Source organism: Stegodyphus dumicola, chromosome 9 (assembly GCF_044657685.1).
Source record: "Stegodyphus dumicola isolate Sdum_Otavi_A_Nest chromosome 9, ASM4465768v1".
NCBI classification, from domain to species: domain Eukaryota; kingdom Metazoa; phylum Arthropoda; class Arachnida; order Araneae; family Eresidae; genus Stegodyphus; species Stegodyphus dumicola.
The window spans coordinates 41,439,656-41,464,369 of record NC_140776.1 but is presented as its reverse complement, the minus strand read 5'-3'; the positions used below and the strand labels follow the sequence as shown (position 1 = coordinate 41,464,369).

The 24,714-nt window shown below is 30.1% G+C and overlaps 2 protein-coding genes across 5 annotated transcripts in view; one reads left to right on the top strand and one right to left on the bottom strand.

Moving 5' to 3' along the window:
- LOC118196054 (neural cell adhesion molecule 1-like) overlaps window positions 1-16,524 on the top strand; it is a 296,740-nt gene extending 280,216 nt beyond the window's left edge. For 2 of the 4 annotated variants that reach the window (XM_085823363.1, XM_035367425.2), the window contains exons 11-12: window positions 7,255-7,335; window positions 13,916-16,524. In XM_085823363.1, the coding sequence (XP_085679489.1) occupies window positions 7,255-7,335; window positions 13,916-14,019 (185 nt within the window). In that variant the 3' untranslated portion in view covers window positions 14,020-16,524. The remainder of the gene's footprint in view (window positions 1-7,254; window positions 7,336-13,915) is intronic. The other 2 variants (XM_085823364.1, XM_085823365.1) reach the window with 2 other exon arrangements.
- A 2,761-nt stretch (window positions 16,525-19,285) lies between these two features.
- The window catches only part of Taf5 (TATA-box binding protein associated factor 5), a 72,615-nt gene continuing 67,186 nt past the window's right edge, over window positions 19,286-24,714 (bottom strand). The window contains exons 19-20 of the mRNA XM_085823362.1: window positions 21,332-21,428; window positions 19,286-19,451 (exon numbers count right to left, since the gene is read on the bottom strand). Of these exons, the coding sequence (XP_085679488.1) occupies window positions 19,337-19,451; window positions 21,332-21,428 (212 nt within the window). The 3' untranslated portion in view covers window positions 19,286-19,336. The remainder of the gene's footprint in view (window positions 19,452-21,331; window positions 21,429-24,714) is intronic.

Sequence of the window (24,714 nt, the reverse complement as noted above, 5' to 3'; positions counted from 1 at the left end):
CATATTCATGTTTCGTGTTTATAATATATAAGAAAAAAATCTAAAATTTTAGTAATTTTTTTGTGTTATTTTTTAAGCTGTAAACCAAACTTTTCAGAATTTTTGTCATAGTATACAAATTTTCTGAAATGAATTACGTTGAAAAAAAGCCTGTAAAATATTCACATTCTTTTTCTTCACAACCACAACAGTCCCTTACAGGTCTTGGCTACCTCAACCACACACTTCTTCCAGTGATCCACAACAATTCCTTTCAAGTCTTTTTTAATGCCATCTAACCACCTAATTGGGGGTCTTTTTTTTTAGCTCAGGATTCCTCAGGTTTTTGAATGTCAAGGTCTTAGTGGGATAATCTTCTGGCCTTCTCTAAACATTCCCCAGCCATCTTAATATATTATTATGGCTGACTTGTATTATTTATGATTGCCTATAAAACCTATACAGTTTAATATTTACATTCACTCCCTTAAAAAATGTCAAATTGTTAATTTTAACACCCTCTTCTTAAATCCTACTTTTTCCCCCTCCCAGAATGAACATCATAACTAGCGATAAACTAGCACATAAATGACTAATTTTTAAAAAAGTGAGAGAAAAGGAATGGTTAACTTAATATCAATTTCAATTTGAACATATTACTGTTTTTCTATGTAGATTTAAAAAAAAAAAAAAATGATGTTTGCAAATCTTTGAGTGAATCAGTTTGTGTAAAGAGTGTCATAAAAACCTATAAAGAATTTTTGAACATCTGAATTGAAAAGTAACTTTGAAACAATTTTCTCAGCCCATAAAAGTAATGATTTCCTTGTACAGATTATATCTTACTGGATCAAATAAATTTGGCAAGATGAGACTCCATATAACATATTTTGCAAAAGTATTTTGATGTCTGTATTGAGAACTTCAAATAAAACATGCTGTCCTATTTTGAAGCACTCGTCCTCCGAAAATCTGCTATTTATGCAAAGTCCTTCCAGCATTGTTTTTTCTATCTACAAAGAGACTTGTTGACTTCAATATGGATACTCTAGTTCAGCTTTTGGCCTATTTGACAGATGTTTTGAACAAACCTGTTTCAAAAGTTACTGCAATCAGTGCTCATATTATTATGACTATTTAATTGCTGTTTATACCACTTGTTTGATATCCTTTCTTCTAACTGACAACAGATAAAATGTAAATGTGATCAAAAAAGAATTTTTTATCCTTTTTGTAGAGAATAAAACCAACTCCCCCCCCAATCTCCATAGAAAATTGAAATTTTTGGCAGTGATAAACATCATTAAAAAAGATATACGAATATTGACCCCTTCCCCCTCCCCCCAAAATGCTTTTTTTTAGTATTAAATCATTAGCTTCCAAAAATTTCTTTTTCTTCTTTATATAATATTAAATTTTAATATAAAAGAGAACTTATGAATATTCAAAGCCAGTTACCCCTACTGATTTTTATTCCTATGCCTGCATAAGATGTTCATAAAAGGTGGTTACAGGCTTTTTTTTCTTAACTATTTGATCCTAGACATATACTTTAAATTCCATTTTTCAAATAAGATAAAGGATTTCATGAGAACTTTTTCACTAGTAATCAAACTGACTTGTCAATACAAAATTTAATCTTCTGTATGGTTTTCATTAAGCAGAAAGCCCAGTTAGAAAAATTTATATTCATAATAGGTATTTTTCAGTGCCAGCTATCAAGTTAATAATTAGTGTTGTTTTTTACTCATACTCAGTATAGAATCATTAACTATGAAATAAGCCACTTTGGTAGTTGCTACTAAAAGTATTTTAAGGCAGCATATAGGTTTGGTAAAAAATATGCATTGAAAAATGATCTAAGTAAGTACATTTATTTCCTAATATCTTCTTGAATTTTGCACCAAAAAGTGTAGAAATCTTTGCATTTACCATATTAAAATATAATACTCTTGAATGAATGAAGAAAAGTCAAATATTCAGACTTTTTTTCTCTATGAAGATGATCTAAAAAGAAAAATTTTGTATTTTCTAAACAATTCTACCCCCAAAGCAGAAACTTTCCTATAAAACACAGCTATCTTATGTAGAAAAATTTTGTTAACTGGAAGTACATGCTTAATAGTTAAGATTAATAATTAGGGTAATAAAGCATAGAATCACCTTTCATCAATATCCTCCATAGAGAAATTTTTAATAATCAATAAAAAATTTTAATATACATACTAAAAAAGCACATATCTTTTTATTGGATAAAAGGTAAATTATCAATACAGAGTCATTGAGAATGAATTCAGGATTGTAAACACATTATTCCCAACCAGTAAAGCAAATTGAAATTATATAGATATGTATATATATATATATATATATGAAATAATTTTGTAGATGATTTGAGGATTAAAAGTTGGTTGCTAATGATGAAATATTATCTGTAATTTCTGCAAGTCTTGGAAAGGCTTGTAGCTTCACAATATGACATAACAAAGACAGACTTGACGAAAACAACACATTAATTTTTTCATTTATTTTGATTAAATCGAATTATTAAAATTCGAATTTCTAATAACATGAAATTACACTTTTTCATAATATGACTATGCTACATTTTTAAAATCTAGTTTCATAAGAAAAATATCAATTTCTTATGTAAATGCAATTACAGAAAAGCAGAAGGGAAAACTGATTCTGTACTGAAGAAAAATAACCTAATTTATTTGCATAAGAGCCAAAGGATGCAAAGTAATAATGCAGGTTAGTTACCTTCAAAGCACTTTTGAACAAATGCTTTTATTCTATTAACACTATGCATGATTATTTTTGGAAGCAGAACACCTAAAAAATGCCCCTTTCGGACCTTGAACCTGGACCTCTCGAATACGCGCCAAGTGTGCTACCATTACACCACAAAGACATGCTGGAAAGGATGAAAAAATTAACCGTATATACTCCCCCTTTTTAAAGGGTGACTGGGGATTAGGAAACCCAATCGCCAAATCCTGGTGGTAAAGAATCATCATCCATCGCCTTTTTTTAGTTTGGGCACCACTAGGTTTATTAGTTTTTTTTTTAAGCAGGAGACATGAAAAATGAGCAATGCCCTCGCCAGGACTTGAACCTGGATCTCTCAAATACACGCTGAGTATGCTAATGTCACGCCATGAAAACATGCTGGAAGGAGGGAGAAAATAACCTTATAACACAATACATTTGAAGAAAACACCACATTAATTTTTTCATGGACATTCTGGGTAAGCATAAACATATTCACACATCATTTTGGGTGTTTATCATACCCTCCACACTTTTACATAATGGATTACATTTTTAGACCAATGGACAAATCAGAGTGATGACAACACATGTGTTTACCAGTAGCAAGTGAGGCAAAGCAGGGGGAAAAGGGCTGTGCAGTAGTAGCAGTGGTATTTATAGACAAAAAGTTCCCTTAATCTGATTAGACAAGAGCTGTATCACTGTAGCATGATTATATAAGAAAATATGAAACGTTAATTTTGAAAGAGGCAGTCTAGAAAAATTATTGTAAACAATATAGGAGAGATAGGATAGATAGGAAAATTAAAATTAGTAATTTTTAGTTACATATTTTATAATTTTACACACACACATATAAGGTCTACCAGAAAATTCTGTTCATTTGGGAAACAAAAGAAAATAATACATTTTTATACCTTTAATGATATTTATTCTACAATATAATTTCTGTCATTACTTATGACTGTTTGCCAGCATGATGGTGATTTGTAAATACCAGTTTAGAAAAATGTCTTTAAACACAAAGAAATCAAGTGGTGTTAGGCTGATACTTGCTTCAGTTTTTACATTTTCCTCTTCAAAAAATTTTGCGAGGAAAGAAACAAGTGATAATCAAAGGGTGCGTCTAGATCTGAAGAGTAAGGTGGATGCAGCAGAATTTCTCAGCTTAGGTCTATAAATTCTGAGAAGTCATCAAAGTAGCATGTCGTCTGGCATTATCACAATGCAGTATGATGTACTTTCTAATGAACATTGCCGACCTGCTGCTTTGTTTTAATCATCCACTGAGAGTATCTTTCTGAATTGAGCTTTTTGTTAGGCTTGAAAAGCTATTATTATATTGATGCTTGGATGTTTCAGTAAAGTCTTTTCCAAATGATATTTTCATAGGCAATCCAATTTTCATCACCGGTTATCGATCAGTTTGACAAAGGTTAGTTTATGTTCTGAACAAGCACAGATGTGCATATGATCACTCTATCATGCAAATTCCTAAAGCACTCATTTGCAATATTTATAAAGCAGTCCTAGTTTATGAATATAATCCAGAATGGATTTTTGAGCTGCGTTAAGCTTTTCTGCGGTCTCTGAGGTTGTCAAAAAAGGATTTTTCTGTTGACCATATCGGCATCGATTAAAAATAGCTGCCTAGACCTTGGCATAACATATTAAGGTTAAACTCACCTATTTATAACTTTTTAAACCATATCCTCAATGTTCAACTTGAAACTTGCATTTCCAACAAAAACTTTCTTTATAATCTGACATGTTTCTTCCTTGTTGGAATTTGTACAAATGTAGACACTTTTGTTTTAGTTTATTTAAAAGAGCACATGTGCATAAATGCACATGAAAGACAGATAGACAGCCCTGTATGTCTGAAATGGAAATGTGTATGTGTCGTGAAATTTGAAATAGCATTATCAGACAGAACTTTACAATAGACGTTTCTGCAGGTGGATACGAATTACTCCTTAATGATGGCTGAGATGTTGCTGGCACACAAATAGAATGCATAATAGATGGATGGCATTTGGAAAATTACGGATAGCTGGATATTCACCACATAATTCTATTTCTTGATGAATAATTTCTTAAGATACATAATCTCCTTTTCACATCACTACTGTGTGTCAAGCACCTCACAAATATTTAAAATCATAAAAATTATGCAGAAAACAAGAAGTGCAACTGAGTGATTGTCATTGACTGCTACATTATTATTAGCTTTGTAGGTATGCAAATGTTTAAATAAGCTACAATCTTAAATCTGAATTAATTTCCTCTATCACACACACACAAAAAAAAAAAAAAAAAAAAAAAAAACACCCCACTCACCCTCTGTTAAAATATTTGTATACAAACTGTACTGTAATATTTCAGTTTGTTGATTTTTAAAAATGCTTGCAGCTATCCTGCATGTGGGTTAAGGATATCTGAGTATGTGCTTCATTTATCACACAAGAGACTTCCAAATAATAATCTATCTCATGTTAAGTACGCTCAGTGATAGCTTGAATTACTTTAGGCAAGGCCAGCTGTAGGCACAGGCAACGTAGGCACCAATTTTTGAAGAGCATCAATTAAATTGTTCTTACATGCAATAATTAAATAAATGCTTTTTTTTTTTTTTTTTTTTTTTTTTTTTTTTTGAATTGTTATTAGGTTGTGCCAACTGTACTGATTGCCTGCAGCACTGATCCTGAAGCCAGGTATGACTATAGGAATGGCTAGGTTGGCAGAGCCATTGCTAGACCATTGGCTGCCCGCGTACTATACTAAGATTGGCGACTTAAATTAAAAAGAATTCTCAATGATTAATAAAATTTTTATTTCATATTCACTAAGTACTTACGTATGGCAAATTGTATAAAAAGTACTTACAATGAATTTAAAATATTTAGGCGTGGTATCGTGAGAGTCCATCCATCCACATACTTTTACACAGTGCACCCCGCTAGGAATGGCCCTGTAGATTAGAAGGGTTGACCAAATCGGTATAGGCCTTTAATGGACTTTTTTTTTTTTCTGTCAGAATACATTTGTAATATTGGATTACATTCCAGATTAAAGAACAGATATTTCTTAGGGTTTAATGATTGAATTATTTTGATGTCTCTAATATATTTTCAGCTGGATATGTATAATCCCAGCATTCATTTTCAATGACCTCATATTTTATATTATTTATCTGCACATCTGACATATATATTATGTAATTTTTCAAAAAATTATTTCTTTCAAAAGTAATTTTTTTAAGCTGTATTATATTTTCAATTTCAAATGCCTGCAATAAAATAGGCACTTTACTACAAGAAAGTTTCATTATATGGAAAAAATTGACTTAATTACACCAAGATGTCACTTCCACAATAACTGATGACATAATACAGTCAAAAGTCGTTCATTCGGACACCCGTAATCCGGAATGATCTATAATCCGGACCTCAAAGCTAAAATCTTTCTGCGCATGCGCCGCATTGAGGCATGCGCATAGGCGTTTTACTCGTACGCGCAAGACATTTACGACTGCGCATATGCATCTGCGCAAGTGCAGAATACGTTTTCGCGTGCGCGTTTAATGTATAACAGACGGTAAAAGCTAAAATTATCTAATTATCTATTTCAGTTAATGTTGATAATTGCGTTGTTCCTTAATCTTCAAATTGGATCCCGCTTATTATTTTTTGCAGACTGTAAGAGCAATTTTCTAAAAGTAAGCTTGAACTTTCGATTATGTCAAATAGAATTTCCGATGCTGGAGCTCCCAAAGGATCTAGAAAACGAAAGTATGTTTCGATGTTTTCGGGGGGGGGGGGCACGTCGCGGCGCGCAATGAACTGGAAGTTGATCTGTCAACACTATCGTTTTCTTCAGGGCAGATGTTTTTATTTTAGTCGGCTTATAATTCCTTACTAAATGTAGTATTTAATTTCGATGTACTCCGTCTTTGATATGATTTAAATCAAATTCCTCGTCATTATAAATATCACGAATACAAATCACATAGTTTTCTGGTTGCAATTTTCTAATTTCGGCTATGAGTAAGGTATGCTTTACGCATCCGCGCGTTAAAAGAAATGTTTAATAAAGTAAACAAATAAATATTAGGCTTCTTTTTTGGTAAATTTGGATACCCTTTAGATCATAATTGCTCATTATTTTATAAATTACGGTTTCATATTTTTAATTTTATAATTTCTGCATGCCATCTTACCAGATTTAAACTGATGATCTATAATCTGGAAAAATCGATAATCCGGAATCGCCGAAGTCCCGACGAGTCCGGATTAAAGACTTTTGACTGTATATGTGTTTTTATTCATCATCAGGTTAAACATGGTTGATGGATAAGTAAGATAATGTTGTTCCTCCTAATTGCACAAATATCATTATCATAAACATCAGCTTTAATCCAACGTATCATTAAATAATGATTTTTTAGTTTTATTTTGCTTTGTTTTCATTTTATCACACCCGTGAACTATTTCTCTACAGTAGAGCTGTCTTCAACTGCAACAAGTGAAGAAGTGACAATGCCACCTGCTGTAACTGAAAATGATATGCCAGTCACAAATGGTCAGTTTCCGTCTGGTGTGACATGTGTGAAGGATAACTTGCATGTCTGTAGTGTTGTTATCGTAACAAAAATGTCCTTGTGATGAACAATGTGAATTTTTCCTGCTTAATGCAATTTACACCTTTTAAATGTCAAGCATAGATTAGATTTGATGAAACTTAGTTTAACTCAGAATCTGAAAGAGGAAAAGAGTATCCCATCTCTTTTGATCCATCATCTTAAAAAAAATCCCATCTCTTTTGAGTAAACTTTCATTACTAGAAAGTTTACTCAAAAGAAATGGGATTTTTTTTTTTTAAACTAAGTTTTTATTTTATTAACACATATTTTGCTTTTTTTGTGTATCCATTGTTGAACACCTGTAATATTTTTGTTTATATTTGATACGTTTTAAAGCTATGCTTTGAATCAAAATTAAACTTCACATTTTTTTGAATGGTTATCATTTCTGTTGTCAATACCTCATCTGTGCTGAGAAAAATGTGTTTGTTAAAATAAACTGAACTCACTTAAAAATTCTTATTTTTGAGGTAGATTCAGATTGATAAATTATATTATATATTAATAAAAATCCCCGAAATTGTTTTATTAGATATTTCTGAATTTTACCACTCAGTATTGATAAATGCTAGAATTTACTAAATTTTAGGTTTTACAAGGCTTTTAACCTTTACATTAACATATATAAGCCAAATATTAACTAAAAAATAAATGTTAAAGTTTTCATGATGTGTCTATTATCATTAGAGTAAACAGTATGATCCATGCAGTTGAAAAAAATTATCATAAAATTAGGACATAGTTCTGTTGTAAAAAGTAAAAGTATAGTTGTAAAAGTATAAGTATAGTTCTGTTGTAAAAAGTATTATAATTAGGAATTATAATTATTATAATTAGTAATGTGTTATATAGTTCTAGTTAAATCCAAATAAACCCCCATAATGTATTGTGATCACTTAACTATCAGAATTAACCAAAATAATTGTGCTGTGATATTTGGCAATAATGCTGAACAGCAAGAGTGTCTAGTGGCTGAAAAATAAATCAACACATGAATGAAATATGCAGGTTAAGTTTAAATAACACACTTCTTTGATAATTTAAGAGACTTTCACTCCTATGAGATCAGATTGTAAAAATTTTCAAATCAGGTAAAACATGAATTCAGCAGAAATAATTAAGAGATCAATCTGTATGTGTCTATTGATCTGAATTACAATATATATATATACATGAGGCGATAGAGTTAATTCTTCTCCCAGCAAGCACTTTTACTGGTAAGGGCTGGTCATTGATGGAGTGTATAGGAAAACCCGTATCTCTGCAACGCACATGAAATGGCAATTCTTGCAGATTAAGCCAGCAACTAACAGCTTATGGACGAACATCAGAGCTTGGACCAGCAGAAACACCCAAGAGCAAGGAGCTGCCTCATTGGTTATTCATAACCAGTCAGGATGATGTGAATGATGCCATATGAGTAATTCAGAAGAGTTAAGCTGACTAAATAGCAGCTAAATTAGTCTCGTACATCATTGCTGATGAAGGAGCATGCAAAAAGTATGCTTTCAGAATGACGTTAATTTGTTTAACAGGAAAAGTTTAAAAAAAAGGGGGGGATCATCAGCAATGATGTACGAGACTAATTTAGCTGCTATTTGTTGGCTACCGTGTTCCAACTGACATCACAAAAGATGAGATTGTCCAACATCCATGTCAAGAACAAACTAATGCAAAAAATTTAAATTCTTCTCCTCTAAATATCAACCCCTTCAACTTTAATGCTCAAATGTAGCTCAAAGTAATGTAACCCTTTTTCCCACTAAAAGTCCCCTACTGCAGGACAGGAGAAATGATAAAACAACTATCAAGTCTTTAGCTTCAAATGCTTAAAAAGCAGCAAAAAGTTGACTTAAGTTAAATAATCCTAGCCGTTTGTAATAAAAGTAAATTTATATGCAAATAATACTCTAAACTAATTAACTTTGAATTAAAATTACAAGTTCACCAGAAGAGCAAATTTTTATCCACACTATGTATAAATTTCAAATTGATAAATTTTTAATTTCAGATACCACTAAAAAATTACTTTAGACGCCTCTCTCAAATGAAAACCTAGTGGTCAAGGCTTAACATTGCACACGTGTCTCTTAAAATGAAGGTGATTCCTGACATTAAAGAGCAAAACAGAAGCTGAAACTTTAATTTGTAATAAATAATTGAGTAAGCAAATTGGCTTACAGAAACTAACTAAACAACTCTTAATTAAAACAAAGTTACCATTGGGTGTGTATAACTGAAATTTGGAATAAAATTTAATTAATTAAATGAATTACACAACACTAGGTAACACTCAACATTGTTGTAATCTCATTTTGTGTTTTCTTATTGTATTTCCTCTTTTAAACTGGAAAACATGATGGCTTTTGATTTAAAGTTATACATTCTTCATAGTAAAGATACATTTCCTGCTGTAAACTTTCTGTTAAAGATGGATAGATCTTTATTAATTATTTCTAGTTTCTGAAGTTGTCAGATTAAGGCTGAATAGCAAAAGCCATTGGATAAGAAGTTCGACAGTTAGTTTTTAAGTGAAAGCAGTTGGATAAGGATGCTAATAAAGTACTTACGGTTTTCCTCATGTGTTACTTAAATGCTAGTCTCTTCCCCTAAGAAAATTTTCCTCAAAGCCATTCTTGCTCTTAAGCAGATAGCCACTGTAATCTTGCAATAATTAAAGCAGTCTAATATCCCAAGGTTAAAACAATCATTGAAAGTTTTTAATAGAAAATAAATGATAGAAAGAACATACAGATGTGTAACTTTTGAATTTACTACCATGGAAAGTGCTATAAGTACTTCATTTTTATTTCTTCCAATTTATTTTTTGAACATACTGAAAATAAAATTTATAAAAATAAATTTGTTGCATTATCTGTTTTTCAGTAATGCATATGAAAAATCAACTTGATAAAAAGAAGAATTTTAACATTTTTCTTATTGATTTTGTGCAGGATTACAAGTTTAGACAAGTAAAATAATAAAATGTTACAAAATTTCACTAATTAACATATTATTTCTTTCAAATATCTTTTGTATTTTAATGTTGAAAAGTAAAACCAGTTTCAATTAAGAATCTCTGCCTTCTTCTACAGGAAGTGTAATTGTAAAGAAATTTTGATTTTAAATCACAGATTTCATCTAAAATACAAATTAACCTAACCCTTTTGCAACAGGCGACTCGAATCACTCTCTTGGGATGGTGTGCTAACAGGATGTACTGTCTTGTTGAGATAGGCAATTCAAGCTCTTAAAAAAAAAAAATAATTAAATTTCTGGCTCTGTTGTTCCAAATTTTTGCACATTATGAGAACAACACTCGGGTAGTGCTGAGAATCTATTTTAAAATTTTATAATTATATTTTCCTTGTCATTTGATATATATATAATAATGAAGTATAAAATATGGTTCACTAAATGATACACAAAATATTCACATCAACGCTAGCCAAACTCTTCAGAAGAGTGAACAAAGCTTATAAAGCAATAGGAGATAGATACTATATGCTCATATCACCAAAATTAAAAACAAAAGTATTCAGATGCATCTAGAACATCCCCATGTGTTTATATCAGCTGATGCAGTTAATAGCAACTCTATTTATTTACATTACTCAACCCATGTTTGAAGCAAAATATATATTTTTACCAAAAATAAAAAAATAACGTAGTACACCCATCCTAAGTCGATTTAAACGGCAGTTTTTATATGACACACCTGGCTCTGTACTGTTGGCGGCCAGTGCATATGTGACACATCTGTACCAAAAGGGTTAACAGATTTTGTTGATTCTTATTCACTAAAGGTTCTTATCTAAAATAATCTTCAGGAATAAACATAGGCACATCATAATGAGCAATATAAAATTTTTAAATATTCAATTATTTTGAAATAAATGCAATTATTTGTTAATTTCCTAATAAATCTTTTGGATACATTTGCACTTAATTGGTATAGTTCAATGTATTAGTATTATCTTTCACCTTGAATTTTTATTAGCTTTTTTTGTGTTATGTTGCTGCCTGATTTAAAGCTATGTGTAGTTTAAAATATAAATAAACAGTAACTATCTGAAGGTTAAATCAACAAATTTATTTTATGAAACCTAATTATGATTAAACATGAAAATTTGTACGGTAATTTTTTATCACTGATGTACAATTCTCTATAATATAATATTTATATATACACTGCTGACCACTGTAAATGCAACACCCTGAAGGAAGCCTGCAAATTACATGAAATTTACAGCATGCATTAGCAGAGGTGAGATATGTAAATTATTAGAATTTCAGCTCATTTCAGCACATCACGCGTGCCTGTGGCGCAACTTCAAAGCGCTATTTGGCTTGGAGTTTTCGATGATTTCAAGTTCGGCAATTCTGTTTTCTTGTGGTTTTTTTCAAAAAGCGATCAACTATGCCTCGTAGTAAACAGTGATCATCGTTTGATCAAGTATCTGAGTTCGACAGAGGAAGGATAGTGGCCTACCGAGAGTATGGATTATCTTTCAGATGAAATCGGTAGTCGTGCTGGACGAAACCAAACAACTGTAATGCGGATATGTGACCGTTGGATGCAGGAGGGTATGATGGACCGACGTGTTTGATCGTATCCACCTCAGTGCACCACTGAGCCAGTAGTCCTTCCTTACCTCCAAGGCTTACCCAAAGCCATATTTCAACAGGATAATGCACGACCACACATGGCATGCATTGTCCAAGGGTTCTTCGTCAATTGCCAGATTGAATTGCTTCCCTGGTCCGCTCGCTCTCCGGATTTTGCCGATAGAAAACATGTGGTCCATGGTTGCTGAATAATTGACCCAAATTACTCCCAAGCTGCCACACCAGATCAACTTTGGCAACGTGTGAAAGCTACTTGGTCTGCTGTACCCCGAGAACACACCCAAAGTCTCTTTGAATCAATGCTGAGGCATGTGGCAGCAGTGATCTCCAACAATGGCGGCTACTCTGGCTACTGATTCTGGAAGGAACCACACTTCACAGAAGTCTATAAATTTAATCATTTGATACTTGGTCAACATGTTATCTACTAAGTAAATTTTGTTGCGATATCTCTTCTTTCTTGGTGTTCCAATTTGCGTGGCCAGCCTTGTATATAAGAAAGTGTACATATAAGAAAGAAACATTTTTACCAAAATTAATAAATTATGCGAAAGAAACATTTTTACCAAAATTAATAAATTATGCCCCAGTTGCACTAAAACCTGCTATTAAATTTTGGAATAAATGATACAGTAGTAGATGGATAGATTTTTGTCACAAGCCAATATAGGGTAAGATTTCTAAGTGTGGACATTTCACTTAAATATAATAATAAAAAGATTAATATGGCATATCTTATATCCTGAGTATACCAGTACATGTAAATCAGGAAATAACTTGATTTTTTTTTTTTTTTTTTTTTAATTTCCCATCTACTAATATTCTTTAGTTTATCCCTTTAAAAGATACTCTTGCTATTCTAATACTGTGATAAGTTATTTTCCAATTTATGCTTGGAATATGAAGTACTACTTAGGCTTTTTACTATTATATTAAAGCAAAGCATGCATATACTTGTTTGTCTACCTTTTTAATGATGTACATTAATTTTTTTATTGTTACTTAAACACATTTATTTAGTAGTTTAATAACATCATTTAACTGTCTCTGATTAATCAGGTATTTATATATTTATATTATAATATAAATATTTATATTTATATAAATATATATAATAGATTTGTTTAAAGAAAACTGCCTTTAATGCATTAAATATAATTTCAGGAAAAATAAATTTTAATTCTTATTTTAAATTTATTCTTTCAAAAATATATATTTTCTTATTGCTGTGAAAATTTGAAGTGAATATTTAGTGAAGTTATCGTTGTTAATTTTTCATTTAATTATGCAACCAATTGCATGTCAGAAAATGAAGAAAGAAAATTATGATATAAAATTGTGTATTTTTGTACCTTTTTGGATTTGCTTGTTTGCTGCATGTATAAAGAGCTAAGGATTATAAAACCATAAATTTAAAATTATAAAGAAATTATAATTGATGTTCGCAGTGAATGCAAAATTCTGCTGGAAATGTCATTTGAATTTTCAAGTAATAGTTAAATACATCCAAGTACAACATGTGAAGTAAATTTAGCACTAAAAAAAGTTCAATAAATCAAAGATCTCTCAAATATTGGTGAACTATTTAAAATTATTTCAGACTTGGTATGACTTGGATTTCTCTAAATAGATAATGGTGCATGTATTTTCATATGAATGTGAGTTTTAAGTACATAAAGAATTATTACACTTGGCATTCATTTCAGTGATTAATATTTATTTCAGATAAAAGTATAATTATTTTAAATTGTATTTATAAAGTTATAAAGTAAATAGTAGCTTTTTGTTTTTAATTATGAATTTCAAGCTACTTGGTATTTTATTTTCATAACTAATCTGAAATCTGTGTGGTTTACTTGAAACTAAAATGTATTTTTGTTTTCCCTACAGACAAACATTCGGATTCTATTACAAGCAGTTCTTCCACCTCCACCACCAGCCTTATGTCTATGTTTCCATTTGTGATTATTCTTTACATTCAGAAACACCTCTAGCTTTCCATAAAAAAAAAAAAAAAAAAAAAAAAAAATTCGGCACAGTTTTATGGTCTGGACATTTACAACTTGAGAATCTAAGCAAATAAGTGTCTTGAAGGAATGTGATACAGATCACCTGTCATTCCTCATGAAAAAATATAACACCATATATAGTTACCATGTCTCATGGAAATATATGGCATTCAGTATTTACTGTTTCCTATCTTCATGATAAAAGTTATCAAAACATAGAATTAAACATATTCAGTGCAATTAAGTTAAATATATTGTGTGTTAAAATTGAAATACCAGTTATGATTCAAAATATTTTAGGAATGATAGTCAATTTTTGTGAATTTCAAGTAATTAAAAATTCTTCCTTTATAATTTTTTAATGCCACTAGAATTTACACTTTGAAATATTTTCTGAAATTAATTAGTAAATCATATCAGATTTTCTTGGAAAAAATACTTAAATAAAAATGTACTATTTAATTCTCTAACTGTACTACAGAAAATAACATTTTATAATAGTCTCATACAGCTATTTTAATACAGCATTGGGTGATTATATGAATAGATTCTTCAGAATAAAGAGAATTTTTTTGCAAACATGATATTTTTGATAGTTTAATATGCAAGATATCCAATTCCATTTTCTAAAGGTGTATAAATAAATTTCTTTGAGTGCAGATGCTTATATATATGCAATTTTTAGTCTATCAAACTTAAATCATGGAGATAGAAAACATGCTTTGAATTTATTTGTGATCTGTAATATTGTGGTATCATTGTTTTGTGACAAGTTGTTTATTTATTTTTGTAGTCATTATCATAGAGAGCACACCTTTACATACAGATGGATCACGAAAAAGTAGGAAATTCATATATGAATCATAAAAATATAAAATAACAGGATATTCATTAAATAAAGATGTATGCTAAATTATTATTTTATGCAAAATGAGATTAAAAACTGTCCAAACTGTCTTTTTAATAAACTATATTTTCAATTAAATATACTCATATTTTGAGTTAAAATAATAAATTTTTCTTTTATAGCCTTTGTATTTCTTGGTTTTCACCTTTTCTTTATTTGAATGTGTATATATCCTTATGATTCATTTTATAATTCTTTATATTATTGCTCTAATTTTAAAATTTGTTGTGCTTGAATGTATCTAAATAACTCTGATTCAATATTTCAGGGAAATATACTATTTTGGGACTTAGTAAAAAATATATTGTTTGCTGTATGAAATCTGTGTGAAAATTACTAATAACTGTGTGTACTCTTATAATGCATTATCACTGCTGTGCATACATGTAAATATGTATTATACAGAGCCAGCCCAAGTTAAATGTATGATAATCTTTAAATTATATGCAAGTATATTTATTTAAATTTGTTAAGAGTGATAGCATTCCAAGTACAACCAATAAAATTATTATGTTATGCCAAAATTAATACTATAAATATTAAATATAAAAAAATGTAACTGTAAATTTTTGAAGCTTATAAAGAATTTTCTAATCTGAATAAATTTGGAATTCCCCCCCTTTAAATATTAAAACTGCAGAAAGCAGCATTTCAGTCTTTAATTACAACTTTAAATATTAGCTTTTTTGATTCTTGAGTAATGGACTATTTTTGTTAAAACATTTGCTTGCAGCAGGCCCTGTATATATCTATATACACTTTTTTTCTTCTTGTAATCCACTGTGTAATACTCTATATATATGATGGCAACTTTGATTTTCTAATTTAACCTCTTAGTTATTTAAAAACATAATTGTAAATACCAAAAACATGAAAATGGAAAATTTAGTATAGAATACCTATTTCACATATATAGTTAAAACTTCCATTTCTTTGACTTAGTATTTGAAATATTTCTATGGAAAACAATATGAAATTAGAGCAGCTATTTTTCTGAAGCATTTGCTTACTTAGTTTTTTGAAAATTTTGTATTATTGAATCTGATTAAGTAATTCAGATTTATATAGTAGTATTTTCATTTCGCTGAGATGTATTTAAAATTTTTAAATTATGAAATAGTGAAACACTATTTATCAATATTTAGTATTTTAAGTATGAAACACCATGTTTGCTAACTACCAAATGGACAGGATGAATGATGAATTTTTATAATCCCTTTTCTTGAGAGGTTATAAAGAGAAATATATTCTCAGTGTGCAGAAAATGCTGTATTTATTCAGAAAAAATCATGCATATCTAATTCAAAATACACATACATACATAAAAATGCAAAATGTTTTGTTAGTTAACTCCAAACTGAAGTCATATTAAATTTGTTCATCTGATAGTTATGCATTTTTTATCAGTATAATTTACATTTGTAATTTGTAAATGCAAAGTTTATTTTGAATGATCAGCAACATTTAAGTATATAAAATGGTTAAATCATATACGATATCAAAAATGTTATTTCCAAGACACAAATTGCATTTTTAATTTGTTTAAATTTTCAGTAATGAATAAAGTTGTAGATATTGATAAATTCTGTGTGTAGTTTTACTCTCGCTTACATACAGCTTATTAAAAATTTAGAGATATTGGGTTGGTGCATTGAAGTTGACATGTGACCAGCAACTTCACATGTTCAAAACCTTAATAACAATTATGGGACAGAATTTTAAGTATAATTTACAATTAATGTTTTAAATGAAGGGGAAAAATATTTAAAACATTAAAATACATTGTAAATCACTATTTTTAAAAATTATTATGTAATTAAAATTTTTTCCAATTTCAATATACTTCAATATGCTTGTTGATGATATTAGCAGAGATATGGTAGTATTGAATATTTCATTACAGATAATTAAATCTACACTAAAATATTCAATACTACCTTGTAATCTGAAGTTGAGATATTCAAAACGGAATTTTCTGATTCATTAAGTATCAATTAAATAAATCAGTATTTTTATTTATTATGTGTTTGAAAGCATACAAATGGTCTGAAAGGAAGACAAAAACAAATTTTCATAAAGCATATAAAAATAAGGTAGGGGTTAAATGGGTAAATTATTATTTATGTTTGATGAGTATAACTTTAGTTTATGTTATGAGTTAAACTTTGGCTCACATCCTTTATATGATTAACTGTGATATAACGTTAAATAACTAGATGCCTCTTAGATCAGAGAAGTAAATTTCATTGGAATTGTGGGCCATGCATTATTTACATTTCCCATTTATTCCAGTGTAATCTTTATACAGTTACAAAATACCCAGCTGCTGTAAGATAGCTTCCTCCCAAAAAGTGGGTTTAGGGTTGCCACATTTGGCAAGAAATCTCCCATACAGCAACAAAATGGGCAATATGCCATAGAGGGATGGAGTAACGAGTTCTTACTGATTTGGCCCAGAATGTTCTCAAAAGCAATATAAACCTTGATGGTACACGGAGTAGACGATGTCTCATAGTCGACTGCAAATCTATTGTCTTGCAGGCTATCGTCAGTCTAGTGTCAAGCTGGTGCATCAAGAGTGTGCATTGTTGAGGCTATCGCGTGTATTGCAAGTTGGCGCGTGGAGAGTCTCGAGTACATTGGGTTCCAAGAATGACCGAATCGAGTCGGGAGTTGTACTGTAGTGCTTTGCCCTGAAGCTGTCTTCACAGTTTTTTTAGTATGTTACATATATCCCTTATGAAATGAAAAGTTCCTATTTAACATTGTATCCTTTTTTAATTTAACTGTGGTCATAAAACTAATACTAGATGGATGTACTGAATAATGAAGTATAATTATTAACACAACTCCAATTGAGCAAGTAAATTAAATGCATTTTTATTTAAATTAATCAGGTTACAGAGTAAAGTACTGTTAAAAACTGCCATAATTGTTTTGAAATTATTTAGCTCGTAACGTTAAATTTGAAAATCTTATGCTGAATCACAACACAGTGATGTGTGGAAGATAAAAGTATTTTGTTTTTGGCTGTGTCAGCACACTGCTTTTAAACAGCTGAGTTTGTTGATTAAATTTGAAAAGTAAATATCTTATATCGTGAACGTGAATGGCAACAACTGGCCCACCCCAAACAATGTTCTATTACAAGCAGTAACAACATCTAGCAGTCTAGTAGTAACAACATATTGCATTTAAACTGAGCTTCTTAATCAAAATTTAACAAAATTAACATAAAATATGAAATGAATAAAAAAACAAATTCAACATTCAGGCTTTGAGGTGGACATGTTTGGGAGGAGGATTACATGTGTTTAAAATCTGGTGGCTGTAGGTGATGCCATTTTTCCATAATGTAAAGAACACACATATAGAATCTATACTTACAGATTTTTCATTATTTATAATACAGTTGATGAAGCACATAGGAACTCTCTGCCTGAAGGGAAAACTATTGTGCAAGGCATTCAGAAAAACTGACTCATACTCACATTATATATGGAAAAACCAGATATTTGAACCTGGGATAAATTAGCAGTGTTCAGTTATCTTACTGCCCAACAACTGGTGGGTTATACAACTATTGCAACTATAAATAGCAATGCAATTTATATAAATTATTTGGATGTTTGCAAGTGTCAATAATAATTAAACATTTTCTAGCAGCAATTATGATTCTGAACATATCCCAAGAAATAATCATTAATTCCCTTTGCTGAAGATGCTTTGTAAGTTGTTATAAATAGATCCTCACAAAGTAATCAAGGAAATTTTCAGAAAACAACAACAGTGCAACACCACTTGAAATCTAGTAGGAAGTTGAACTCTGCATGTAACTTCAGTAGCTGTTGTCAGAGAAATCATTACTGGAGATTTTATCCTCAAACATAATAATTTAGACATTAGGTTTTTTGAAGCAGGAGAGATGAAAAACAAGCAATGCCCTCTCTGGAACTCGAACCACGGACCTCTCGAACACGCGTCAAGCGTGCAGACCTCTACACCATGAAAACGGGAGAAATACCTTGGTACTTTAATTGAAATTTTAGCAATTTCCTAACAAAAAGTTTGAATTAATGAAAAACGTTTCATTTGAGCAAATGCTATCATTAAGTCATTCTTAATAATTAAAATATATGAACTTACATAACTAGGAAGTTACTAGGAAAGTTATATGAATTACAAGTTACTAGGAAAATTGGATAACTTATTTCATAATGCTCATCATAAATATTCCCACCATCATGAATATTGCACTTATTAACTGCATGAAAGCCACAGCTGATTTCATAACATTCATCCATAAAAGACAATATGATGAAGAATTATCTTTGAGAAAAAAGCTTTCAAAAAATACGTATTTATTTACAATATATACATTTTGGCTGCTTGAGGTCATCCATGATACATTCCAGCAGCTAGTAAGAGATTTCTCCGTGTAAAATGAAGAGATAACACTGGCGTAGATTTTGTAGGGAAGGATCCCAAGAGATAAGCATCTGTATTGACCCTGCACAAACAAGAGATATTTTTTTTTAATTAACGATATAATCACTTAAAACTACAACTAAGTAACATCATTATTTATATAATTAAATTAGAAAGTTGCTTTCAATGTTTTAAAATGAATGTTTTTAGCTAACAACTTATAACAAAACATCTAGAATTTTTATAGTTTATTTGAAAGAGGACAGTAAAATTAGACGTAAGAATTTCAGGGCCTCCAAGTCATGCACACCAGTGGTTCTCAACCATTTTTGTTCCCTGCACTCCTTTCACCATTGATAGATTATTATTCCCCTATCCCTTCCTAAAATTCAAAACACACATACGCATTTCTATAAATTTAGATTATTTTTAATGTATTTTATAAATTAAAGAAAAGGTATAAAAATATTGATAAATATCAAAATTTGAATAAAAGTAGTTTTTAATATTTATAAACTAAGTCCTTAACAAATAAATAAAAGGTTGACCACCTGGTTGAGAGTCCCTGCTCTATACAGAAAGTAAGCTTATCATAGAAAACACACGGGATTACACACATGAAATTAACCTCTATTTTAATATAAGGCAAAGACAAGAATGCAGGATACAATGTGTTAAGCTTTTTAAAAAACGAAAAGAACACCTGAAAGCTTTCAGATTTTATATTCGGACCAAAAGACCGTTTTTTAACCTTTTGTGTGTTACCTTTATTAAATATAATGTTCTTGGCACCTAAACCACATAAAATTCAATTAAACAGCAACATCACAAAATACTTAAAAACAGTATATCTTTAGAATTTCCAATACACAATCTCGCACGCTGGAGATAAAAAATGTATTTTTTTCCTCGCGTAGTATTGCCATTGTTTGCTTTGAAATCCTTGAATTTGTTACTCAAAAATTTGTTAAAGCTTTACAAAATTTGAAATAGATAGATAATAAAAGAAATTCAAAATAGTTAGTTATATGCTCAGTTAGATGACTATATTATTCAAAATTTGATGGCACTCATGCAGATTTTTCTTCAGTTAGTTTCTTTAAATATAATATTTGGTGGCAACAGTTTGAAAAGTGAACCAACTTAGAAAGTGAAACGACAAAAAATGCCATTTTGAAACTAATAGCCATTTAGGTCTCACACCCCTCTGGGCTAAAAAAATTAAAACTGCAGCAAGGGAAAAAAATTGTGCTGAAGTACTAATAAGCAGGTTTTCACATATTCAGATGAAACAACTATATAAACTGGAAAGCTAAACTCTTAACTAAATCAGCTATCTCTCTCTCTCTATATATATACTAATGGGAAATCTGAAGTCTGTTCTGGACCTCATTTGAAGACTTCGAATAAAAACTTCTGTTTTTGAAACTACATATAAAACTATACAAGTCTTTGAATGTGACAAATTATGAGTGCAGAAAAAATTTGGTTATGATGAAATCTGACAACCATCTCCATGTGCATAAATAACAAATAATACATGAAAGAATAATGAAAACCTCAGCATATGCTTTAATCAACCCAATCAGCCTTTACAATGCAATTATTGTCTTACTGCAGTTTCTTAAAAACCTGTATTTCTTGAGGATTACGTTGAAGAACATCAGTTCCTAATACAAAAATTTACTATTTTCGTCTCCCTATAGGGCCTTCAAGTTTGTCAGTAATATTTTTAATAATTCTGTAAAAAAAAAAAAAAAAAAAAAAAGATATACACATAGGTCTTGTGATCTAAAAATTTGATGCACTTGCTTTTAAGAGTTTTGTTAAATCAAAAGTATGGAAACATGAATTTTATGAAGCAAAGTCAATTATTAAATTTAACTATTGTTACGTATTAGGCATACATATGTACAAAATTGTGCATATGGTATAAGAAAATAGTAAAAAGTTCACACTTACTTTACATTAGGGGCATGTGAAATATTTAAGTCTTCTAGATCAATTTCCTCTAGTAACTTGGTTACATCCCACAATTTTATACAGTTATCCAAACCACCTAAATGGAATCAAGCATGTTAAATTTTTAACACAGAAACTTAAAATAATAACAATATTAATCCCCTCCTAAAGTGCAGAAAGGTTACTTAATAATCTGTTCATAAGTAGCTTTTTCTATACAATATTACACACTGAAGATGAAAAGAAATATAAACAGACTCATAATCATCGAAAATAATAAATCAATAACTATAGAATATAAATAATTATCCTCTATGAATATTTAGATAGTTCTCTCCACCAAAATTCCTTAATTCGCTTACGTCTCAAGTAATTTACAGGGTTCGTACACATTTCCTTACATGAAAATTAAGGACTTTTAAGGACCATCAAAGAAAAAATTAAGGACCTATCAGCAAACAAAAAAATGAATAGAATAAAGCAATTATCCATACAACCGACTTCATGTTTGTAATTTCACTTTAAGAAACTAACAGAAGTGTGTATTATGCACTATTATTAAATTCAATTTAATACTTACCATAAAACAATTTTGAAAATTAAACTAACTCTCTACAAGTTATGAAGTAGATAACATTAAATTAGGAACATAATTTCTTGAAAAACATGTATAAGTGTATTTTACACTAATAACAGTCACTATTTTAGAGATTTACATGATTATTATTTAACTTATTTGATATTTATTTAAACACAGTCAACTACTATTATAATCACAATGTAAGAATATTTTGCAGATTAAAATAACTGATTTGTAAACATACAATTTATTTCCTTGGTTTTTTGAAAGATACTAGAATAATAAACTGTACAATAAAAGATACAAAACATTTGTGCTTTTTTTAAATCTGAAATCTTTTCAGCTATTTTAACATCTAATTTATTTATGTCTATTTAACTATTCTTCTACGTTCATTTGCTTTGATAAACAAATCAATGTTCCTGCTGGTCTCAGCTTCATCTGCTAAAGTATCTACTTCTTCTGCTTCATACAATCAATTTCTTCCTCAATAATATTTCTTTTCCTTTTTGAATTTTCAGATTTAGTTAAAGATTTTTGTTCTTCTAAATACTGAACTTCTAAATAACGAACTCCACTTCTTGCAGAAGCTGCTGCTGATCTCATTTCTTTATTAATTTCGATATTAAGAACACCTCCAGAAAATTTTATGTAATCAAATACTGTGCGTTGAAAAATGTATGATGAGTCACTTAAATTTTCAATTTCAATTGCTTTATTTACAGAGAAGCCCCTTTCCACAGAGGCCTGTTCATGTGACAAGATAAGAATACTTGTCACAGTGAATACTTGAATAGTGAAAATATACATTTTTTACTATATATATATATATATAATTTATTTCCTAAACAATATTGATTAATTGGTTATATTATCTCCTAAGTTTAATTAAAGTAGAATTATTTTAAAAGAGTGAATCCATACTGGTATGTTATATTTTGAAAGATATATATGTATATACAGTACAAAGTCCGAGATCCGGACATTCAATATCTGGAATGATCTAAAATCCGGACCTCAAAGCCACCACCAACCAATTTTTACGGCTTTTTTGAAGGGAAGGGGTATGCTTTACGCACACGCATTAGATTTTTTTCCTCATCATAAAAAAACATGCCAGAAATCCCGATTCTTAATCTCAGTTTGCACTAAATAAAATATCTCATTATTGAAGAAATAATTGTTTTAGCATAAATTTGTGTGATTAGTAACTTGACTCCATAGCTGCGTATCTGCTTGGCATAATCTCAAACCGAAACATTTGTTAATTTTACACCAACTAATATTTTATATCCTTGATGCCGAAATAGCGAATCATTATTTATTGTATTTTGCTTTCATCACCGCATGTTTATCAACGGATGACAACTTGAGTGATGAATTATGCAGCGACGCCAAATAACAGAGTATCATCCGATTACAGATTTAAGTTTAATGCACTAAAATGTTGACAAGGTGAGATTTAGCAGAAATTTCTTTCCTTATGCTAAAAATAGATTTTGTTAATGATACTCATAGGACAAACGATTATATTTAGTGCTATTTGAATTAAGAATAACTAAATTGTTATTCACATAAAGCCAGAACCAGCGCCAGATCTCGCATGACCGCACCAGGCGGCAGAATTTAGCGAAGTTAAACAGAAGCTTTTCATTGCGATGACAATGCCCAATCATCAATCAAATAACGGAGGGCAAAATCTGTAGTATGGTTCTAAATCCAGAAAATACAGCTACCGATAGTGAAGAAAGTAACAGAGAGGTTACTGAACGAGAAAAAATTTTGATTGACAAGTTATTCGGAATTCTCGACACAGCAATTACAGGACTTGAGCAATGGAACTTAATAACTGAACAAGAAATTATATGTCTATAGTATTAGTCTAAAGTATTAGCAGAGAAAACAAATCAAACAACTCACATTGAAAGAAATGTTTAATAAAGTAAACATATAAATATTAAGCTCTTTTCTTTTGTAAATTTTGATACCCTTTAAATCATAAATGCTTCATTATTTCATAAATCACGATTTCATATTTTCAATTTTATAATTTCTACATGCCATCTTAGTAGATTTAAAATGATCTAATATCCGGAAAAATCTCAAATCTGGGATCGCCGAAGTCCCGACTAGTCCAGACCTCGGACTTTGTACTGTATAAATATATATATATATATATATATATAATAATACTAAATCTTTTTATTCCTCTAAAATTAATTTTTTAATTTATGGCTTAATTGAAACAAACACAGAAATTAAGCTAAGCAAAACCGTGTAAAAACAAATTGAGATGATAAAACGAAACTTAATTTTCATGTGAATTTTCAGCGCTGACTCTCCCATTCTAGAAATTTCAATTTGTTTCAGACAAAGACCACATTTAAGGATTGCCATCCATCAATATCCAGTCTTTGTAGTCAGCTTGATGAAGCCACAGTTTATTGTAAATGCACTTTCCAAGCATCTCGTTCCTATTGGCGTCGGAAGGGTTGTGGCCTTCCAGGTTGGAATTGCTCTGATTTTGGCAAATATTTTCAGAATCCCCCCCCCTTTTTTTTCTCAAGCACCTTCATCATCACTTTCACCTCTTAAAGAACTTCCGGCTTCACGCTTTCGTCACAATCTGCCTAAATTTATGGATAACTCCTGTTTCGAAAGATTGGGTGAATAGCCAATCAGACACCGATACTTTTGTTCGGGTAGCTTTTTTTTTTTTTTTTTTTTTTTAATCATTTGCAACGCAAATCCGCCAACAGATTGGTTAAGAGCCATGTAATTTTAATTCCATATTCATGAGAAA